Source organism: Myxocyprinus asiaticus, chromosome 19 (genome assembly GCF_019703515.2).
Source record: "Myxocyprinus asiaticus isolate MX2 ecotype Aquarium Trade chromosome 19, UBuf_Myxa_2, whole genome shotgun sequence".
Lineage (NCBI taxonomy): Eukaryota > Metazoa > Chordata > Actinopteri > Cypriniformes > Catostomidae > Myxocyprinus > Myxocyprinus asiaticus.
In genome coordinates this window covers 43011251-43034358 of record NC_059362.1, presented here as the reverse complement: position 1 = coordinate 43034358, position 23108 = coordinate 43011251, and the positions used below count along the sequence as shown (strand labels likewise).

At 35.4% G+C, this 23108-nt stretch overlaps 1 protein-coding gene across 1 annotated transcript; it reads left to right on the top strand.

The window, feature by feature from the left end:
• Positions 1-1885: 1885 nt before the first annotated feature.
• LOC127409671 (estrogen-related receptor gamma-like) lies at positions 1886-21439 on the top strand. Its single transcript, XM_051644404.1, has 7 exons — positions 1886-2088; positions 5745-6124; positions 7448-7564; positions 8967-9071; positions 11365-11547; positions 16244-16513; positions 18461-21439. The coding sequence occupies exons 1-7, from the start codon at positions 2030-2032 to the stop codon at positions 18703-18705; spliced, it is 1359 nt and encodes a 452-aa protein (XP_051500364.1). The 5' UTR covers positions 1886-2029; the 3' UTR covers positions 18706-21439.
• Positions 21440-23108: the final 1669 nt, after the last annotated feature.

Sequence of the window (23108 nt, the reverse complement as noted above, 5' to 3'; positions counted from 1 at the left end):
GATTTGGTTTTTTCTGCCATAGAACACAAAAGGATATATTTAGCAAAATGTCGAAACAGCTCTATTCCATACAGTGAAAGTACATGCTCACTGGCATGCCAGGCTCTGTTGCAGTTTTGCTTGTTTTATTTAAAGATTGTATTATCAGTCATCATTGTTCATGATGATCAAACACTGGCCTCAAAACTGTAATGCGGTGTGGTCAGCCCTGTATGTCTGATCGGGGTGTAGCTGTGATCGGGAGGGAAGAGAAGGATGTTTAATAAGGAGAGTTTCCTGTTGTGTCGTCTGCTGTGACAATAATGATGGTGAGAGAGTTTCAGAATCAGGTAAATGTCAGTGTTATACACAGAGAGCATCATGATCTCTCTTTGTTTGAAGATCGGTGAGTGTTTGCTTTCAGCGCTCAAGTGTACAGAGACTTTGCCCAGTAATACCACTGAAAATAGCGTCTGTTTACCTGTTGCATAATGGAGCCTTTCAAACACACAGCTACGCATGATTTCACATACAAACCTCATTGTTTCTTAATAGTTTGCTGAGCATTAATTAACTGTGTAAAGGTATGGGGCATTAATGTCACAAGGAAAATGTCTGTGTTCATCATTTTGATGATGAGAATGTGTGTTCAGATAGCACTAAGGAAAAACTTGGGGCCAACTTGTAACAGTTGCCCCTCATTTCTTGAATAGTCAGAACCAGTATTGGGTGTAATGCATTACTAAGCAATTACTGTAATTAAATTACATTGAAAAAAGTAAAGTAAGGGATTACTCTTAACTTTTCAGTAATTTAATTACAGATACTTCTGATGTAATTGCGTTAATTACTGTATAGACTATAGAACAATTCTATATAAAACAATAGTGAATTTAAAATATAAATTTAAAATCTAATGTTAAAATATGTTTTCTAATTTAACGCTGCCCCCTTAAATTCTTTGGCCGGTTCATGAATAATTGATTTGATTTTATGTGAGTTATTTGAAAGAATTAAAAGGACAGTTTCATGTCTATCCTTGTATTTTCATCTGGTCGAGGATGATAAGAGTTTTAGAAAGTAATTAATTACTTTTCAGACAGAGTAATTAATACAGTAATCTAATATCACTGTAGAAGATGTAATAAGTAGTTAGTAATTAATTACTTTTTTAGAGTAACTTACCCAACACTGGTCAGAACCCATTTAGCGAGATTTTCAATTTGAATTTTTAGTGGTCAAATTTAAGAAAAGTGAGCCTGGAATATTTGAGAAATCAGGAATCAGAATAGGAGCACTTTAAATAAAATAAACATTATCAGTAAAAACTCAGATGTTAAAAATTACATATTTAAGAGTAGATAGTGATTTGAATAGTCAGAATTGCAATTAAAAATGTTCACCAGAAATTATAACAAGTATAAATGGAATTGTAGAACAGAAATTGGTGTAAAATATTTGTAAATAATTACAGTATTAACACAGTAGAAGTATTCCAACTCCAAGGTACTTCATAGAATCTCATGGTAATAAAACTAAATAAAATAAAATCGTATTAACATTGTACTTTTTTAATTAATTAATTAATTTATACTTATGTCGATTAGGTTTCAGTTTGGTTGATCATAACGACTTAAATTTACATTTAATTTTAATTTTACATTTTATGTTTGTATCGTATCGCTGGCGTCCAGAGTTATCTCTTTATCACCTTCCCGTCTTTCATTTTTCGGTCAGCCTGAAGCGCCATCAATATCTCGCGCTCACCTGCGCGACGCTTATGAATATTAAGAGAAGTGCGCTCCCATTGGTCGATTATCCTACTGCGTCAGCTTAAAGAGCGGGAATAATACAAAACGCTTATTTAATATTCATTAGAAGCCTTGACGGAGTCTTTTAGCGTCTGTGCTGCAGCTGCAGAAATACAGCGAAGAGACGCAGAGAACAGACGAGCATCCATACAATAATACAGAAGAAAACATTTGAGATATTTAGTTTTTATAATTCCAGAAGTTATTTCTCAAGCTGTAGTTTCATTCTGGGCCGTCTAATGGATCTACTGCAGTTTTATCATCCGGAATCGTTTTCCTTCTCTTCTGAACAGAACAAGTAAGAAACTTCATATGGTGATAATTGCGCTTTAATATGTATTCCTGTATTTCTATATGTGGAATGGAAATACTTTTGTTTCAATTTATTTATTGCAATTCTCTGTCAAGAGGCAGCCTTACACAAATGTAACAATGGTAACAATAGTTTCCACCATAAAAAAAATAAAAAATAAATAAAAAAAAGTTAAATAGTTTTGAAGCTTCTTGCACTGTTTTTATTTATTTATTTATTTATTTTTTATCCTATTTTAATATGATTTTATAGTAGCAATAATAACTATAGTTTTTTGGTGGAAACTATGGTATTTGTGCAGATTTATTCAGATAATAAGAGGTGCATATTGAAATGTGATGGAGGATAAACTTTATGTAGGCTATTTGCTCATGAAATCAAATATATTTCAAGAAGAGAAATAGATAGACAGATAGATAGATAGATTGACAGACAGACAGACAGGCAGGCAGGCAGGCAGACAGATATATAGATAGATAGATAGATAGATACATAGATAGACAAATAGATAGACAGATAGATAGACAGACAGACAGACAGACAGATAGATAGATAGATAGATAGATAGATAGACAGACAGACAGACAGATAGATAGATAGATAGATAGATAGATAGATAGATAGATAGACAGACAGACAGACAGACAGACAGACAGACATGATAGATAGACAGATAGACAGACAGACAGACAGACAGACATGATAGATAGATAGATAGACAGATAGATAGACAGATAGACAGACAGATAGATAGATAGACAGACAGACAGACATATAGATAGACAGATAGATAGATACATAGATAGACAGATAGATAGATAGATAGATACATAGACAGACAGACAGACAGATAGATAGATACATAGACAGACAGATAGATAGATAGGTAGATAGATAGATAGATAGATAGATATACAGATAGATAAGTTATTTGCTGAAGGTGCTTTATTTTTAAGAGTAATTAAATAAATGTGGTTTCTGTATTGAAAGTTTTATGTACACTTCACTCTGAAAGAATCTAGAAATTTTGATTCAAAATTCAAATTCCACCGTTCCAACTAATTAAACAGACATGACTCGAAACTCATTCAAAAGTCGCACGTCCTACTGTATATTTACACAAGAATTCATGCAGAGAGAATAAGCACATGCATCTAAGAGAGATTTTGGCAACATTCTCCATCCGTCTTACAGCAATAGGATTTGAGAGCCGGTGATAGAGTCACAGATAATTCCTCTGGATCCCAGACAAAAACCCTGATGGGCTTTAAAATCACGTTACTTGCCGCTCCACACAGGGTGTTTGTATGTGTATGTGTGCTATAAAGGAAGATAATGCAATAGAGTGATAGAACAGGTGTGTTCAGGTGGTGTGTGTACTGTAAACATTCACTGAAGTCTGACATTGTGGGAAATATGAAGTTGTGCTGATGAAAAGGAAAACCACAAATTTGCCATTCTGTCAGATAGCACCTAATTTCAGTTTTTCATGTGCTGCAAAAAAAAAAAAAAAGAAATCATGTTAAATTTACAGTCAAATAAAATGGCAGCTCTGGTTGCTAGATATTTTGTATAATAAAAATATGGTAACAGTGTTGAAGGCATTGCAGGATGGCATTATTGTGCCTTTATTTAACATTTTTGAACCCTATAGCCTGTGTATCATTAGGAAGGAATAGTTCTCCTAACTATTATTTACTCACTCTCATGTTGTTCCAAACACGTATGACTTTCTTTCTCCTATGGATCACCAATGGACAAACTTTGAAGAAAGTACTGGTCACGCTTTTGCACTTTCAAAGAATGAAGACTGAAGCTTTCAAGTTTTACCGGGACACAAAAGCATCATTAAAGCACCATTAAAGTATCATAAAAGTGGTCCATACGATTTGTGCATTAGAAGTCTTCTCATGCCATACAATATCTTATTAGGAACAGCATGAAATTTAAGATGAACTTTCAAAAAAACATATTTTTAACAACATTTTACTGTAAAAGTGTATGTATTAAAAGTGTATGTAAAAATTGCTTAATATAGCATAATACAGTTTTTACCTGTAAATTATCATTTAATTCATATTTTTTACTGCTAAAATGCTTACATTTTTACAATATTTTACTGTAGTTTTTTTTTTTTTTTTTTTACCTAAAGAGTCATAATTTAGTAATATATGATAATTTTTCACCCTGTCTCTGACCCTCTGTCTGAAAAGCTCCATTTTGGCCTAAGAGCCTCCTTAAAACCTAAGAATGCCCACTGTTATGATTGGCTAACATCATGCAGCCCCTCAAATACAGCCATATTTGAAACTCAGTCCGAAAAGAATGAACAAGCTCCACAACATTATAAAACTAAATTTCAGTTTTTACACATAACGCACATCCAAAACATTGCATCCGAATATATTAGACTGCTCTCTTACTGTAAGTGCGACAGCGCCATAAACTATCAAACAGTCATGACATTTGTAATATTTATGAATGGAATGGTAAACTTATGGTTTTTCGATCGGGTCCAAGTGATTTTTTAACTGCCCCCATCCTTCAATAACAGCTCCTTTGCAAAGCTTGAATCGTATTATGACTGTTCACAGGAAATGTATGCTGATATGAGCCTAAAAAACATACAATCTACACTGAAATACCCTGAAGACACATTCACATGATGCACACATATAGTCCAAAGCACGTTGAACAAGACGTACACACATCCAGTTTCCAGTATCATCCTGCACTGATGCACACATCGCCGGAAATGCATCAAAATGGTCAGAGATGTCCATCTAGTGCATGTTTACATACAGCACCCATTAAAAATAGCGCAGATGGGCTGCACACATCCTGGGCACGTTTGAGCTCAAAAAAACAAGATGCAGCTGAATGAAACAAGTTTTCCTTTTTAGAGTTCTGACTTGACTGTCTTTAAAAAGTGCCGTGAAATACATGGCAACGGTCAAAGATGTCTGTCTAGTGCATATTTACATACAAAAATAATTTTTAAAAAAAATGTTTGTGTTCAGGAATATTTAGGAACACTGTCTGTCTGTCTGTCTGTCCTGCTCTCTCTCTCTCTGAGTACGAACTGAGCACCAGTGGGTGGGGCCAAGGGTGCGATGATGTAAAGTAGGCGTTGATGTTTTTTTCACTGCAGTCATGAATTAATGGGCCCCCAAATGATGTAGGGAAGTCGTGGAAGTAGAGAACGCTGTGTTTTTGCAGCTTGGTTTAAATGAATGCTTTTATTGCACTGGGGATTAAGATTTTAGTTCTGAAGTTTACAGTATGTTTTTAGAGTAGAATGACCTCTTATATGTCAAAATATCAAGGAAAATTTGATTCCTCATGACTTGACCTCTTTAAATCTTTAATATATATATATATATATATATATATATATATATATATATATATATATATATATATATATATATATATATATATATATATAATTTATGTGCTGTAACATTTAGGAAATTAACTTGATTACTAGTATTTTTCAATTTATTAAATAAAAAACAAAACAGTTTTTTTTACAGTGTATATTAGAAATTTCAAAAGGCTGTAATAAAGAGAAAGCTGCACATTAAATTTACAAACTGTCCCTGTTTCTTGGTTCTCAAAGTTCTCTTTTGCTTTCTAAGCATCCTTGACACGATGTCAATCAACACTCACCGCCCTGCCTACATCAAGGCAGAACCATCAAGCCCCGGCTCCCTGTCGGACAGTCTGACCCAGCACAGTCCTGGGGCATCGTCGGACACAGGGAGCAGCTACAGTTCAGTTATTAAAATGAACCAAACAGGTATGGACTCTCCCGCTCCATACCCTACGGCCGGGGCAATGTTGAGGCCTTCTGGCGACCCCCGCAGGCTGCTGGAGAAATCGCAAATGAAGTGTGAATACAGTTTGAACTCAGGTCCCAAACGCCTGTGTCTAGTGTGTGGAGACGTTGCATCCGGATTCCACTATGGAGTGGCTTCCTGCGAGGCCTGCAAAGCATTCTTCAAACGCACCATTCAAGGTTAGGACACTATCCAGACTATGTCTCTCTGTCTGTCTGTGTTAGTTTCTTAATTGTTCTCAATAAACAAACAAGCAAATACAACCCCCCGCTTAATATCAAGAGACATAATTGTTGGAAGCCATATGTACTGTGGGTTGATTTTTCCGAAGAATGTATACAATGTGACTTTGGCTATCAACTGTTTTTGTTTGTTTGATCAGTCCAAAACAACAATTTTGGTTCAGCCAATGAGTTTGGGGTGGGACTCTCTGTTTGTCCAACCAATTGTAGAGAATGTAATGTTTGGGAAACCTGTTTGAAAACAAGCGTTATTCCATTTGGTGATGCTAGTGGTGCAGAAATTACACAATCCACCTTTAAAGTAAATAGAAAGTAAAATGAAAAAAGATTTGTGCACTTACAACAAGTAAAATTAAAAAATGTAACTTGCATGTCATAAAGTTTGTTTTAGTCATGTATTGTTTAGTGGTCACCTTTCACCCAGAGAGCGACTTCCTGGGGCTTTTGGTAAAGTTGCAACCGTTGATTTCACGTCATGCCGTGCTGACAGTATTAAAGGTGTGTAATATTGCATCAGTATGAATCAGGCCAGTTTTTAACCAGTTGGGTAAGATTTATCTACGAATCTGGTCAAAGCTCGTCCTGAAGTGTCACTTCTACTTGAACTTGAGCAGAAATGTGCTACTTGCTTGAGTTTGAAAGCTCAACCAAAGACTTCTTTGGACCATTTTGTTGTATTTAAAGTGATATTTGTTAAGGCAAGCATCAGTATTGCTATTGCTTATACTTGGGGTAAGAGATTTCAACAAACCCTAAGCGATTGACCCGATTACCTGAAAGGCGGCTCTTCTTTTACTAATGTTGCGATTTTTCCAATTAATTTTTTTATTAGTGATCTTTCTTCTCCCCTTATAATGTCTCTGTCTGTAGATGAGCTCTTGTGGTTTCTAAGCACTGATTACATGTCTGTATTACACTGGATAATGATGTAACCACAGTGATCAGTCTGCCAGGGGTCAGAGGTTAAACAAAGACTGCCATCTGGCTAGTTAGTGGCAGAGAGGAAAAGTATTTGTGTTTACTTAGCTATACTTTGGTGACAAAGTTGTCCTCAGAAGTGAGAAAAATCTGCTAAAACCTCCCTTTGGGGTCCTCAAAGATAAATAAAGTAAATCATGTTTTTTTTTTAATTTATTATACAAATGCATTAAGTTATTTTTTTAGGGGTAGGTTTGGGGTTTGGGTTCATTTTAAAACAATAGATGTCCATTGTTTGTCCCCATTTAGGTAAATGTGTATGTCTCTGTGTCTTTCTCTCAGGGAATATAGAGTACAGTTGTTCGGTCAACAGGGATTGTGAGATCACTAAGAAAAGGAGGAAGTCCTGTCAGGCGTGTCGCTTCACCAAGTGTCTCTCTGTGGGAATGCTGCGTGAAGGTGAGCATGTGTGTTTCCAGATCACATTTCACCTCAAAATCAAAAGAAAAAAAGAGAAATTCTATTTTGCATTTAGAAAATGAGTTGCAACATTATTTTCATGACCCCCTCCTCAGTTCTCATAACCAGATGTTTAACTTTAATTATTTTTATTTTTTGTAATTAATATTATTCGCAGTGGAGATTCTCAATATATTATTTCACTATATCAAAGTATTAAAATTAAGTTTTACTTAAAAATTTTACATTTTAACATTTTATACATGTTTTTATTTAAACACAGCATTTTAAAGCTGTATATGAAATCTATCATGATGTATAAAAACTTTATACTATATCATTATTTTGTTTTATATCATGTATTTTTTTTATTTGCATTACAGTACTAAATTATTATTATTATTTTTTTTTTTTTTTTTTTCACCTTAAGGTAATGAGAGATTAGGGGCAAATTGTCATGAAAATGATGTCGCAATGCAAAAAATAAAATAAAATAAAATGTAATATTCCTTAAATACGTATGCTTCATTTTCATTAAGCATAATACAGTTTTTCTTTCTTTCTTTTTATTTGTAAATATGTCCCAGACATGTTCTTGACAGGTTTTGTGAGATTCATCCCAGTGTGTTATGAAATTGTTGACACACACTACATGAAGTGTAATATATATATAATATAAATGACACTCTAAATAGGTTGTTGTTGAGTTGCTTTGGTATAAAAGTGTTTGTGATTAAACACAAACATGGATTTGTTTTGTGATATCAAGCGGTTCTGCAAAATGCAGGTGTATACTAAAAGTTTCACACACAAACACGTACAGCCCAGAGAAATTCCCCATAAAAATATTATTCATACTCAGATAAAACTGAAGCAGTCAGCAAACTGGGAGAGAGTGTTACATTAGTGTGCAGTGCACCTGCTTGTTCAAGATGTTCAATTGCATATAATAACAGAAAAAGCTGTTTCATTTTTCATTATGGCTATTAAATCAACTCTGTATTTAAAGCTGATGTGTGTCATTTTTTATGTTTAAATCCCAGCTTAATATGCAGAGACAATTATATGTAAGCCATTTGTATGTTGGTTCCCCTGAAGAGTATCAACACTCACTTTCAAAACATTGCTCTGTTTGTTTGAGCATTCCAACCAGCCTGACATAGCAACAATGTCTCAACAAATGTTGAGTGAGTATCTGTTTTTTTGACCAATGTCTGACGGTGGGAGTGTTCAGGGAAAACCTTTTTGAGAACAATCGTTATTTTTGCCATTTCGTTTGGTGACACCAGTGGCGCCAGAAACACTTCACCTTTTAATACAGTTCACTTTTGTTTATGTCTAATGAACAGTTTTCATCAAATTAAATTTTTTCATCACGGAAATGTCTTTATTGTGTGTGTAGGTGTGCGTTCGGACAGGGTGCGAGGAGGACGGCAGAAATATAAAAGGAGAATGGACTCAGATTCCAGCATTTACCTCAGTGAACAACTACCTCACCGAAAACTATGTGAGAATGAAAACATCATTAAATCTGTCTCAGTAGCCATTTTCACACACAAAACTTGTTAAACTGCAGTAAAATAGTTGGATTGCCTTTTCTGGTAAATGTACCACATCTGCTTGGCTTTCCATCTTTTATCCATTTCACTACGGTTCCCACAACAGCACCAAAATGCCATTAAACTCTCTGATGTCATTCACCAAAAAGGCTTTTGGTTCCCCGTTTCTGAAGGAGGCTAGTTATTTTATAATAAGTAACAGAATCGCTTATTGTTTCTGTAAGCCGTCGAAAAATTTCTTCATCTACTTGGATTAAGAGAGAAGCACTTAGGTTTCACTATCTGTCCAATCAGACAACATTTTGTGACTCCCGAGTCACAGACGTTAAACGGCGTGGAGTAATTGTGTCATATCCATTAGAACTTTGAGACTGGCCCAAAGCAAACTTCTCTCATTAACGTGTCCTGAGCTTGTATGTTATAATTTATCTTACGGCTTTGTTCACACATCGTATCAAAATGAAACTTTATGTGAAATTGCCAGAGCAGATTTACTGGTATTTCCCAACTGGTCCTGTTCACACATGGGGCTTTATTTTTGTGACCGCCCTAGGTGCAGCGCAACAACCATGCGCAACGTCTTATCTCATTTTTGTGCCAGTGCAAAGTGCAAGTGGGTGTGAGTGGGAGTGTTTGCGCTATCTGTGGGTGCACGCGTGCAAACTGTGGGTGTATTGTATGTTAATGAATCAAATAATGTCCCTGACAATCACTGTTGTAGCCGTTTTATGAAACAAAAATGTCATGAGATTTGAGTTAAACTTTCTAGAGGTCATGGTTTATTTTTCAATTATTATTATTATTAGGCGTGGGTAAAAATAACGGTTTTCTGATGCATAGCGATCTTTATTTGAATGATCTCGATATTGATTCTTAAATCCCAAGATCGATCTTTACTCTTTGCATAACCCTCCACTACAAGTCAACCAAATTTTTCACTATGCAGCTAAAAATGTATATTTGGCAACTGGCTAGTAAATGTTTAGATTTCACTCACCAGTTATTGTGTAGTAGAGTGGAGGAGTATTCAGCAGCGAGATCCTTTCACTACATGTTGAGAGTAAAAGTTGGTCTGTTTAATGTGTGTCCAAAGACGAGATACACGTGAACCATTTGTCATTGAATAATGACAATGTCAGTTGTTGATCATAAACAACAAAAAAAGAAACGTTTAATTGTAATCAGGCTCTCATTAACATGTGCTCATTTACAGACGCTCTATACCAAAATGCAGGATTCCCTTAAAGAGACGGTACCGTTTTTTTTAGCACAAATCAATGTAAATACCTGTAAATAGTACACATGATGCAATTAAACAATAAAGATTGAACAAAATTGAATATATGCAATATAATATTATATTTATTGTTTAAATACATTGATTTGTTCATTTTTAAAAAGCTAAAATGTGACCAAAATGATGAAAAACTATTAACTATTAAAACTAAACCCATTTAATATATAATAAGTAAAATTAATAATTTCATATTGTACCTAGTTAGAAGGTCCCCTGTATAAGTCACAGAATTTGCTGGTAGATCATTTATTTCATATGTAAGCAAAAGGGACATTATAACTGAAATATACCCATATGAATCGAATCGAATCGAGAGCTTGTGAATCGGAATCGAATCAAATCGGGAAATCTGTATCGATACCCAGCCCTATTATTATTATTATGATGATGTTTATATTTAGGGTTGTATTTATGATCTAATTTATATTAATATTTTTATGCCTCTTGTCGTAGAGTGATTTTTAAGTCACTGCAAAAGAGGTCGGTGGAAGAAGTTGGAGAGAGTAAAATGTTTGAATTTTACAGGTGGTTATATATGATTTTTTGACCACTTCGTTATTTTTATTACATGTTTCGTTTAAGGTGTAATTTAAATTTAGAAATATTTTTTGTTAAATTTTTTTGATTCAATAAATAAATGTAATTTTAAAAGCAAAAACGAATGACTTTGCACTTGACCCAGCCCATTAGCGCTTTGCACGTGCAATTATCCAAACCCACTTGTGCCTAGACATAACACATGCTTGCGCGAAATACCAAAACTTCATCGCCGTTCCCATTGACTTTGTGCATATGACTTAGCACTTAGCGCTAGCGCTTTTAAAATAGGGCCCCATGACCTCTTTACGGAAAAATGACATTGATTTTATGGAAAAGGCTAGTTAGAATCTCAGTTTCATCCGTTTTTATAAGCAGGAATTGGTTAATTCTCTTCTCTCTCTCAGCATCCTGCAGCGGTCAAGAAGAGAATAAAGTGGTGACTCTCTTGTTGGGGGCGGAGCCAGAGAGGGTGTGTGCCATGCCTGATCCCGCCCTCCCTGACAGTGACATCAAAGTTTTGACGACACTGTGTGACCTTGCTGACCGAGAGTTAGTGCTGAACATCAGCTGGGCCAAACATATACCAGGTACACACACATGTTTATCTAGCTATCTTCTCTCTGTTTTGGATACAGAGGCATAAGTTGCTGTTAGTTCTGATGTGCGTTTGTGTTTTGGGAAACACCTGAAAGGGGGTGGGGATCAGCTGGACACTTACAGCACACATGCATACATACATTCTGTGACACCGGCCAGGGGGTGGGTTGTAATGTTTTATTACAACACATTACACAATGCAGTTCAAATTAATGCACAGATAAATAAAAAAGTATATTCAATGTAGAGATGCCACGGTGTGAGTTTTTGAATGGTAAGAATACCATCTGAGAAAAAAATCGCAGTTAAAAGTTTTTACAATTATATGCACATTTTCTTATTATGCAACAGCACTGATGCAAAAAATGCATATCACATTACAATTGTCTAAACATCTAAGTGGACGTATTTCTTGGGGATATTTTGGGGATATATTTCATGTTTCTTGGCCCTATAAAAAGAAAACTGATAAATACACACACACACACACACACACACAAAAAAATAGGAAGTAATAATTAGGAGGTAATTTAAAGTCTGATAATGACTAAAATTGACATTTATTGTTGAACGCGACGAATTTGTACAGAAACAATGCTTTAATAATGAGGACGAAGTTGCAACTTTTCAAAGTTTACTCAATGATAGTAACTACACGCAAATGCACCGCACGCTGTCAGCACGCTTAAACATTACAAAAAGTGGCATATTTAATTCATCACTTTAAAATCAACACAGCTAAAAATATTAAACTTACTAGTTTGTTGTGGGACGACTAATGGAGCATCCTGTCCCATTTGTAGAATGTGTTTCTTTCTAGGACTTCTGTCTGCATAATTTACATCCGTCGTCTTCAGTCAGTCATTTATATGCTGCCAAACAGCCGGTTTAAGTCGCTTTTTTGATGGATATTAATCTGGTAGATTGAATTCCTCTGTTATATTTTGGAATTTGTGTGTTTAAGCTTCAGTTTCACGCGATACATGGCCATTAAAGCACCACGCGGCCACCGTCCGTAACCATAGCAACAGCTCCAGTACCCACACAGAATTTTCCCATTTAGGCTTACAAAATCTTAAGAAAAACTCTTTTGTATTATATATTTATACATTATATATAATATTTTTGCCACGTGTAAATAAAGCATTTCACAGTTTTTAACCGTGGATTCTAAATTCTTACAGTTAAATTAACTGTGATATTTTTAATTTCGGTTAATAGTAAAACTGTATAATCCAGTCATCCCTAATTCAATGCATACTCTTAAATATTTATACACTGTATCATATCAAACATTCAGAAAAAGCATTAGGGTTAATGTTTCAGAAAAAAAAATGATCCTTTCAGAAAATTACAATTCTTACCTGCTCATCCGAAATGCCTGTCTGCTTTCCTCACCATGAAAACAACTGATAATTACTATGGACGCCTTTAACATTTTCACTGACTCCACATATGACTCATGTGATATATTTCATGTTTTCTAAATTCATACGAAAGTTTTGTGTGGGTAACAAACCTATAGACCGAAATTGCCCATTGTCAGCCACTGACTGTCTTGTGAGTTTTATTCCTGCAGGGGGCGCTTGACGCTTGAAAACCGAATCCTCCATTCATCTGCATTTAAATCTAAGAATGCTTTACATCTATTTGGAGACATTTTACACTGGATAGTTATTTTTAATAAAAACTGATAATTGCAAGGATTCATACCCGTCAATGAAACCGCCTCAGCATTATCTATAAAAGCATTTAAAAAAATCCTCATCCAGTAATAATAAACGACTGTGAGTTTATGCATCCTAGCCAGCGTTGAGAAAAGTAACAGGTACCACGTGACACCGCCGTCTAGTTGGGCGATACCAACTCGTACAACGGAGGGGGGACTTCAGATTTTGCCTCAATATGACAGACTCACAGCCACGCAGTTGCAAGGTATATCATACGAAATTATTTTCAGCACTGATAAAAATATATAAACAAGGACAGATGCATGATTAGGGGGTGGGGGGGACAACTCACCCCCTTCACAGCATTGGGGGGTGACGTGTGCCCCCCATCTCCCCAGATTCTACGCCAGTGCACTAATTTGTCCAAAGACTGCACTGGTATGTCAACTAACACACACACACACACACACACACACACACACATGCATACACACACCCGAAGAACTGGCCAGCACCTGTTTTTGTGTTGATAGTAGCCTCTGTAATAATGCTTACACAACAAACTATCAAACCAGGTGTGCGTGTAAGATTCCCTGTGACACTTGATTATATGGTATGATTAAACCGTTTGCTAAGGCAAGCATCACTATTACTATTGCTCATACTTAGTGTCTGGGATTTGAACAAACTCTTAACCCTAAGTATTAAACTTTGTCATGTAACTGCACCATTTGTGCTACAGACTTGAATGATACCCAAAGCATGTGGCTTGCTGAGGAGATGTGTGCAGTAATTTTTCTGGACGATCAGACATGTGATTTTCGCCTGTACGTAATGGCAGCTAAAAATATGTCCACAAATCTGCTGAACATTTATTTTACACACTATTTACTTAAAATTGATGGATTATCCATTGACTATGCGCACTGTCAGAGGCTTACTGGTCTTTGCTGATAACTTCAAATTGACCAAATATCGGGTGATTAATCGCCTGGCCTATATATTGGTCTATCTTTAATGGAAAGTCCCCACCATTATAGAAAAACAAACATTAGTGTGTGACTCTGACAGCAGTATTGTCTTTCTGGCTGCTGTCTGAAGCAGTAGATTCAATAGTAGATGACATTTGTGATTTAAATGGTTCCAGGGGTGTTTTGTTTGTGTTGTTGTGAGTGTCACAAGGGCCCTTTGATTCTGTTAACACATTTCACAGATGTCGATAATGTTGCGTCTCCAGAGCGCCACGTGAAAGGCAGCAAGGCCTCATTCAACCCACAATTGATCAATGCACAGATCCAATCAGCTAATGAATGTCACTCAGGAGGAAAGAGCAAGAGATACGTGTCATTACGCTCTCTGATAAACATCAGTGATGGGTGGAATAATACATTCGAATCCACCCTCGCCACACCAAAGTAATCACTGGCTGTTTTAATTAAGTGTGAGAGAAATGTGAATGAGAGAATGATTTGTCTGTCATTGATGCTGATCTCCAGACACACAGACACACACACACACACACACACACACACACACACACACATACTAGAAGAGGTACTACAAACTCTTCTAGTATGTGTGTGTGTGTGTGTGTGTGTGTGTGTGTGTGTGTGTGATTATTGTGAAAATTAGCTCCAAAATTACAGTAGGAGGGTTTTATCTTTCTCATTCAAGGCTTATACATCTCAGAAGCACTTATTTATTTTAGTTATTAAAAGCATTTTAGTTTTTTTTTTTTATTGTGTTATGAAGCTGATTATTTATTAATTTAGTTATTTAGCAGATTAGTTGTTTATTAAGTTATTTAGGTGATATTGTTCAGTATTTTAGTTTTTTACCGCGATTAGTTATTTATGTAGTTATTTGGGTAATTCTTTGTTCATTTTATAAAGTTGATTAGTTGTTTAATGAGTTGATCAGTTATTAAGGTGATTTATTGTTTATTTTATATAGTTGATTAGTAGTTTATTTAGTTGATTAGTTATTTCGGTGATTTGGTATTTATTTATTTATTTACCTTGATTAATTATTATGTAGTTATTTAGGTGATTAGCTGTTAATTTAGATATTCAGGTTATTAGTTGTTGTGATTTCATTATTTACCTTGATTAAATATGCATGTAGTTATCTAGCAGATTCATTGTTTATTTAGTTGATTAGTTACTTAGGTGATTTGGTATTTATTTACTTATTTTGGTGGTTAGTTGTTTATTTAGTTATTTGGCTGATTAGTTACTCAGGTGATTTGGTATTTATGTACTTTAGTTGATTAGTTGTTTATTTAGTTATTTGGCTGATTAGTTGTTATTTAGTTGATTAGTTATATTAAGGTGATTTCTGTATTTATTCAGTTATTTAGATGATTTAGTATTTAATTAGTTATTGACTTTGATTATTTGTGTAGTTATTTAGCTGATTAGTTGTTTATTCCATTATTTGGCTGATTAGTTGTTTATTTAGTTGATTAGTAATTTAGATTATTTGTTATTTATTAAATTATTTATTTTGATTAGCTATTTATGTAGTTATTTAGGATCAATCCACTTGTCTGTTTTCGTGTGGTTTCAGATAGGCTTTAAGTCTGTGCTTTGCTTGATGCTGCTTTGGATTATTTTGGAACTATTTTTGTTTGCGGAGCAAAACCAGACAAAATAACTGGCCATATTGTGTCTAAACAACAACACTTTTACTCATGTAATATTACTTAGAGATAGTTCACCCAGAATCTAAAATCTGTCATTATTTACTTACCCTCATGTTATTCCAAACCTAAATGACTTTCTTTATTCTGTGGAATAGAAACGGAGATTCAGGAGACTTTAATTGCATATATTCAAGCTGACTAAGGCTAATATTCTGCCTAACATCTCCTTTTATGGTCCACGGAAGAAGTCATCACGGGTTTGGAACCACATTAAGATTAATTGATGATGACATAATTGTCATTGTTGGGTGAACTGTTCCTTTAAATATCAATATTTCTGATGACTGATCAGTTAACCAACCACTCCTGCAGGTTTCTCAAGCCTCGGACTGTCTGACCAGATGAGTCTACTGCAGAGTGCATGGATGGAGATCCTCATCCTACGTGTGGCTTTCCGTTCGCTGGCCTACGAGGATAGGCTGGTCTTTGCGGAGGATTACATTATGGATGCTGAACAGGCCAAATCAGCAGGTCTACTGGAGCTTCACATGGCCATATTACAGCTGGTTCGCAGGTACAGATCCATGAGACTGGAAACAGAAGAGTTTGTCACACTGAAAGCCATCGCTCTTGCCAACTCAGGTAAATAAACAATGGATAATAGTTTGTTTATAAACATAATTTTTTATCATTTAATTTAAAAAAGGTTACTTTCCCAACTTTGTAACAGCCAAAATTATCATAGACATTTGGGAACCACCACAGAGGAACATATAACCCCCTCAGTATTCCGATTAGTGGTCAACAAATATGTTTTATCAATTGGCAATTTTAAAAACTGTTAACCCCAATCCTAAATATGTGGTTGCAGCCTATTAAAGTGCCAATAGTTTTTATCGTTACTAACCTTAAACCTAACCCTAAAGGGCATTATTTCCAGCCGGTCACACTAAATTTGGAATTCATTAACTTATGCAACCCTGTTACATTAAAACAATTTTGGATGAATGTCATTGCAATCATTATTTATTTTTACTAACACTAATCCAAACCCTATAGCGCTACATTATTTCAACCCTGTTGCACTTAATTTGAAATTTATGTACTTATATATGCCGCCCTGTTACATTCAAAATGTTTTGGATGAATGTCAGTGCAATAATTATTTATTGTTACTAAGTCTAAGCCTAACCCTAAAGCGCTACATTATTTCAACCCTGTCGTACTAAATTTCAAATTCATATACTTAAATATGCAACCCTGTTACATTCTAAATGTTTTGGATGAATGTCACTACAATAATTATTTATCATTACAAAGCCTAACCCTAAAGCACAACATTATTTCTACCCTGTCACACTACATTTGGAATTTATTTACTTATACATGCCACCCTGTTACATTCTAAATGTTTTGGATGCATGTCAGTGCAAAAAGCAGTTATCATTACTAAGACTAACCCAATAGCGCTGCATTATTTCAACCCTGTCACACTACATTTGGAATTCATTAACTTATACATGCCACCCTGTTACATTTAAAATGTTTTGGATGAATGTCAGTGCAATAATTATTTATTGTTACTAAGTCTAAGCCTAACCCTACAGCGCTACATTATTTCAACCCTTTCACACTAAATTTCAAATTCATATACTTAAATATGCCGCTCTGTTACATTCAAAATGTTTTGGAGGAATGTCAGTGCAATAATTATTATTATTTTATTTTTTTTTGGATTTTTCCCCTTTTTCTCCCAATTTGGAATGCCCAATTCCCAATGCGCTCTAAGTCCTCATGGTCGCATAGTGATTCGCCTCAGTCCGGGTGGCGGAGGACGAATCCCAGTTGCCTCCACGTCTGAGACAGTCAATCCGCGCATCTTATCACGTGGCTTGTTGAGCGCGTTGCCACAGAGACATAGCGTGTTTGGAGGCTTCACGGCATCCACCACGGCAACCACGCTCAATTCACCATGCGCCCCACCTAGAACAAACCACATTATAGCGACCATGAGGAGGTTACCCCATGTGACTCTACCCTCCCTAGCAACCGGGTCAATTTGGTTGCTTAGGAGACCTGGCTGGAGTCACTCAGCACACCCTGGGATTCGAACTAGCGAACTCCAGGGGTGGTAGCCAGCGTATTTTACCACTGAGCTACCCAGGCCCCAGCAATAATTATTTATTGTTACTAACTCATTAATTATTTCAACCCCGTCACACTAAGTTTGGAATTCATTTACATATATGTGCAACCCTGTTACATTAAAGTTGATTTGGATGAAAAAATGCGATTTTACAATTTTTCTCATAACAGAGTTCAAATTTTGAGTTTGACGAGGCCAACATAAGTGTTAGCATAATGAAAAGAGAAACTACCTTCTGCATAAATGTGGTCAACAAGAATTTAATGGTGTCACTCCTCAAATATGATGTCAGAAAGATCAGAAATGTCACTGCATAACAGGGCTGAAGAAAAAGTGCAAGGAATAACACAAATTATGCATTGTCTCTGTAAAAGCATAAAGAATTTCAGAAAAACAACATAGTGAGCTATTTTTCTCTCTGTCTGTCTGTCTCTCTCTCTCAGACTCTATGCATTTAGCGGACATGGAAGCAGTTCAGGGTCTCCAGGACACCCTCCATGAGGCCCTTCTGGATTACGAGTGTGCCCGGCACAGGGAAGACCCTTGTCGTGCAGGAAAACTCATTATGACCCTTCCGCTCCTCCGTCAGACCTCTGCCATAGCCGTGCGGCACTTCTGCAGCATCAAACAGGACGGACGGGTCCCCATGCACAAACTCTTCCTGGAACTTCTGGAGGCCAATGTCTGATACTTATTCTGATTGGAGCATCATGCTGAGGTGACTCCGGCCCAACACACAACTGACTGAGGATTGTTTGCAAATCCAGGAGCAATGATAAGCACTGTCATAACATGTGACAATTGATACAAGAAATTCTCCTACTAATACATAATATATAACAAAATATTATCAAATATATGACTAAGTGCTGAAAGTGAATGTGTCATCGATGGAGAAACTACATTTAAAACTTAAAGACATTCTTTAATTTGTTCATTTTTGTTTATCTTGTTATCAACAAAGTAATTCAAGACAAAAAGCTTAAAATATGCTGAAAAAAAGGTTATGGAGACATCAGCTTTGCCAAATAAAATAACAGATCTCCTGAAAAACAAAAAACAAAAAAAAAACATGAAGGAAAAGACAGCATGTTACACACGTTTGTTTAGCATGTTTTAAAGGTTTGAAAAGTTTGAAGGTCTTAACAGCAATATAATTTATAGATTAATGGTATTCTTAAAAGTGTGGAAACATATCAAGTAGGCCAACTAAAGCACCCCTAATTTAAATAAAAAAGTTGTAGAAGGATGTTGCACACACAGAAAGCTCACATAGTCAAATATGACATATGTAAATGAATAATTCCATCATAAAGACATAAATAATGGAGATTCCACAATTTTCTGATCTAATGCTCCAGACTGTGCGGTTCGGAGTCACTTTATATCAGGTGTCTTTAACTACTGTGTACTTAAGCATTTGATACAGTGTACTTATTATGTACATACGTGTTGTTGCATTGTTCTTACATTTAGAGGACCTGTATATAATTACATCTGTAGTTACACTGTTAACCTTACCCCAGTTCTAAACCTACCCGTACCTCATCCTCAGTAGCAGTAAATGTGAATCTTGTGAGAAATTTGCAGAACAACATGTAGTTACACAATAAATACATTGTATTGTATGTATTTTAATGTTAGTACATAGTAGTTAAAGACACCTAATATAAAGTGGGACCTAAAGTTCTTGCTCAGTCAACGACAGATAACAAAGATCATACTAATTATCTGTTTTCAGCAGTATACAAAGATCTTTTAAAGCAATAAAATAATGTTTAAAAGCACTTTTAGTGTACTGAAACACACTGAATAAATTTGTCTTCAAATTAGATCCACAGTGACCTTAACTCAATAAAACAGTTTCATACTGGACTTATCCGAGACATTTCATACATGATATATGCGTATGCCATGTGCTAATTTCACACTGATTGTTGCCTGTTAGGTATTGTGTTTGTCAGATATGAATAAGTTTACCATAAAGAAGAAAACGCTACACAGGAAGTGCATTTACATGAGATACAGAGGAATATCTGGTTGACTGATCTTTTCTGCAATGTTTGTTATTCAAATCTGCACTGGTTTAATAGTGAACTGATAGTGTTCATTCTGTCTTTTAGAGGAATTCTGGGTTTATAATTAGAATATCTATGACAGTCTGTGGTTTTGTGTGTGATTTCAGCTTGTAAAATGTTTGTGAATGTTGTATTAATCTATCATAACCAATGATGTCAGTTTGTTTTGGCAATATCTTTGTTTGATTATGAGTAATATGCAATAACTTTTTTTTTTTCAAATAAATTATAAAAATAATATAAGCCATTCTAGAGTAATGCATTAAATAATGAAACACTCAGGATTTTATTATTATTGCTCATGCTTATTTAATATGAATATGTTTTCTGATCTCAATAATGCATGCCACACATAGCACTCCAATCTCATGTTGGAGTTATGTAAAAGCTAAAATAGAAGCATCAGTCAATATACATGACGCAATATGTCAGAAGAGAGGAGTGTGCTACTCTACATATCGTTAATGTATGGAGGGGCTGAGGGTTAATGCAGCACTCTGACAGCAGTAAATTACAGGTGTGTGGTTTATGTATGCTTCTTCCTCAAGACTCCATTAGCAATTAACCAGCCTGGTTAAACGAGGCTCTTAAACATCATGAGGAATCAGATGCTTGTAAATATATGAAGGACAAACACTAAACAGATCACAGACTGATTCCACAATTCATTTTACTTGATTTGTGCCACCCTGCTAAAAAATAATAATTAAACCACAATAAACTGGTTTGCTGGTCTTAGCAGGTTTAAGATGGTCTAGCTGGTCTCCCATCCTGACCAGCTGACAAATGCCCAAAAACCCTTCCAAAACCAGCAAACCAGACCAGCCTGACCAGGCTTGGAGATCAGCTGACACCATCAGACCAGCTTAGGCTGGTTTAAGATATTATTTTCAGCAGGGCTGTGGGTCATCAGTCATGATGTTCAAAAAGCTCCAAAGAACCATATAGTCAAATCAAGAACCCTTGACAGCCAAAAGCGTTTTTGATAAGAAAATGGTTATTTGCTGAATTTAAGAACCTTCATTTTAACCTTAAAGTGTAATCTGTATCAAAATGTGTTTTTTCACCTTTGATTTGTTCAGTGGATGGCTAGTTGTTTTAATAGTTGTAAACCGAATCAAATGGTAATAATGTTCTCGAAATTAAGATGATTCTGACTGCAGAGCAGCAATATTCTTCAGTGACACTCTGAGAGTTAATCACAAAATCACAGCAGCACAAAACAAATACTGGTCAGATTGATGTTCACAAAGAAGATTATTCTGCTTTATTTCATGTTCAAACAGTAAAATGCCTAATTAAAGTATTTATTTGTGGATTATGGAATGATTGTTGTCTTTTCAAATAAAGAACTGCATGACAAGTATAAACAAACACACAAGCTTATTTTTGACTGCAAACACCTAGAGATTAGTCAATATTTTTGTACCATAAAATAAATGGGAATAAATAATGATATTATTTGTGTTAGATATTTGTGTTAGCCCTGTTTTGAAGTCATAAGCGCTGCACTTGGTCAATGGGCATGGCCATGAGGTTTTGGAATTAAAAAAAAAAAATTCTAGGCACAAATGGGTTTGGTGAAATTACACACACAAAGCACTAATTGGCTGGGTCAAGAGCAATTTAATTCGGAGGTTATTCTCCGGTTATTCCACCATCTGAATCCTGTAATATGGTCCATTCCCTGTCAAGCACCAGTGATACAAACAAAGACAGCACATTTATAAGAAGTTGCTAGTGTAAATGACTGTTTGCAATTAATTGGAAGAATAGAAATATGGATTAAACTCTTTTATGCATTAACTGCGTCCTTGGTGAATGTCAGGTATTCCTTTGACAGTGATATGCTCCTTTTATATGCATGGTTCAGGATATGGATGTAGGCTACATTAAATTATAGAGAATATAAGTATTATTAATCATTTTCATCTACTGACAAACATGGCTAGTATGAACAGTGATAGTATCGGAATGCACTTCACTTCTGCTGATCGATTTAAATTTTGAAAACTTAAATGATTTATTAAAACATGAAAGAATTTAACCAAAAATATTTCTAAATTAAAATTACACTTCAAACAAAATGAAAATATAGTCAAAATAAGGGGTCAGAAAAAATCATACAAACTCCGCTCTGTCCAACTTCTTCCACCGGACCCTTTTGCGGTGACTTTCGACAACAGGTGGAAAAATACCAATATGGATTAGGGGCTCTATTTTCATGAGTGTGCAAAGTGCAGAGCAATGTGCTATGACCATGTGAAACATCTTATCCAATTTTCATGAGAGCGCTAATTCTGTGCAATTTTCGTGCCAGCGCAAAGCAAGTAGGTATAGCTGCAGGCCAGAGACCTCCAAATGGGGATGGAATCTCCAAAAGGGGGCAGGTTACTCCAAAAAGGGGTTGTGGCAACTCCAAAAGGGGGCTTTTTGGACCAATGCCTGCAGCTATACCCTTCTCGTGCAAAGTGCAAATGGGCGTGGGTGGGAGTGTTTGCACTTCTGTGGGTGTAGGCGTGCAAACTTTGGGTGTGTTGTATGTAAATGAAGTGGTGAAAAGCGCAATTTGCTGTTTTCCTAAGAATTTGGTCGTTGCGCCAAGACGTTTCAATACCACGTTTTAACTTAGCGCAAAGTCTGAAGTCAGTTCCTGCATTTGCAGTTTGGAGATTTCACCAGCAGGTAGTAATAAAATTCATGTCCAAACTCTTAAGATATAGTGGAGCATTAAATTAAGTCCCTGACAATCATGGTCATAGCCGTTTTGAAACAATAATAATAATAATAATAATAATCATAATAATAATAAAATAATAATGATGAGATTGTGTTTAACTATCTTTGTGTTAACTTAATTTTCAATTACTATCATTATGTTTATATTTAAAATTGTATTTATGATCTCATTTATATTGGGTTTTTTTGCAAAAGGGGCTGGTGGAAGAAGTTGGAGAGAGTAAAATGTTTTAGTTTTTTTTTGACCACTTTGTTTTTTTGATTATATTTTTGT

Bases quoted from the DNA above. Each gene is read 5' to 3' on its own strand.
- LOC127409671 (XM_051644404.1), top strand. From the start codon at position 2,030: ATGGATCTACTGCAGTTTTATCATCCGGAATCGTTTTCCTTCTCTTCT. The intron at 7,565-8,966 runs GTGAGCATGTGT...TTGTGTGTGTAG, and splicing joins TGTGGGAATGCTGCGTGAAG to GTGTGCGTTCGGACAGGGTG. The intron at 16,514-18,460 runs GTAAATAAACAA...TCTCTCTCTCAG, and splicing joins CATCGCTCTTGCCAACTCAG to ACTCTATGCATTTAGCGGAC.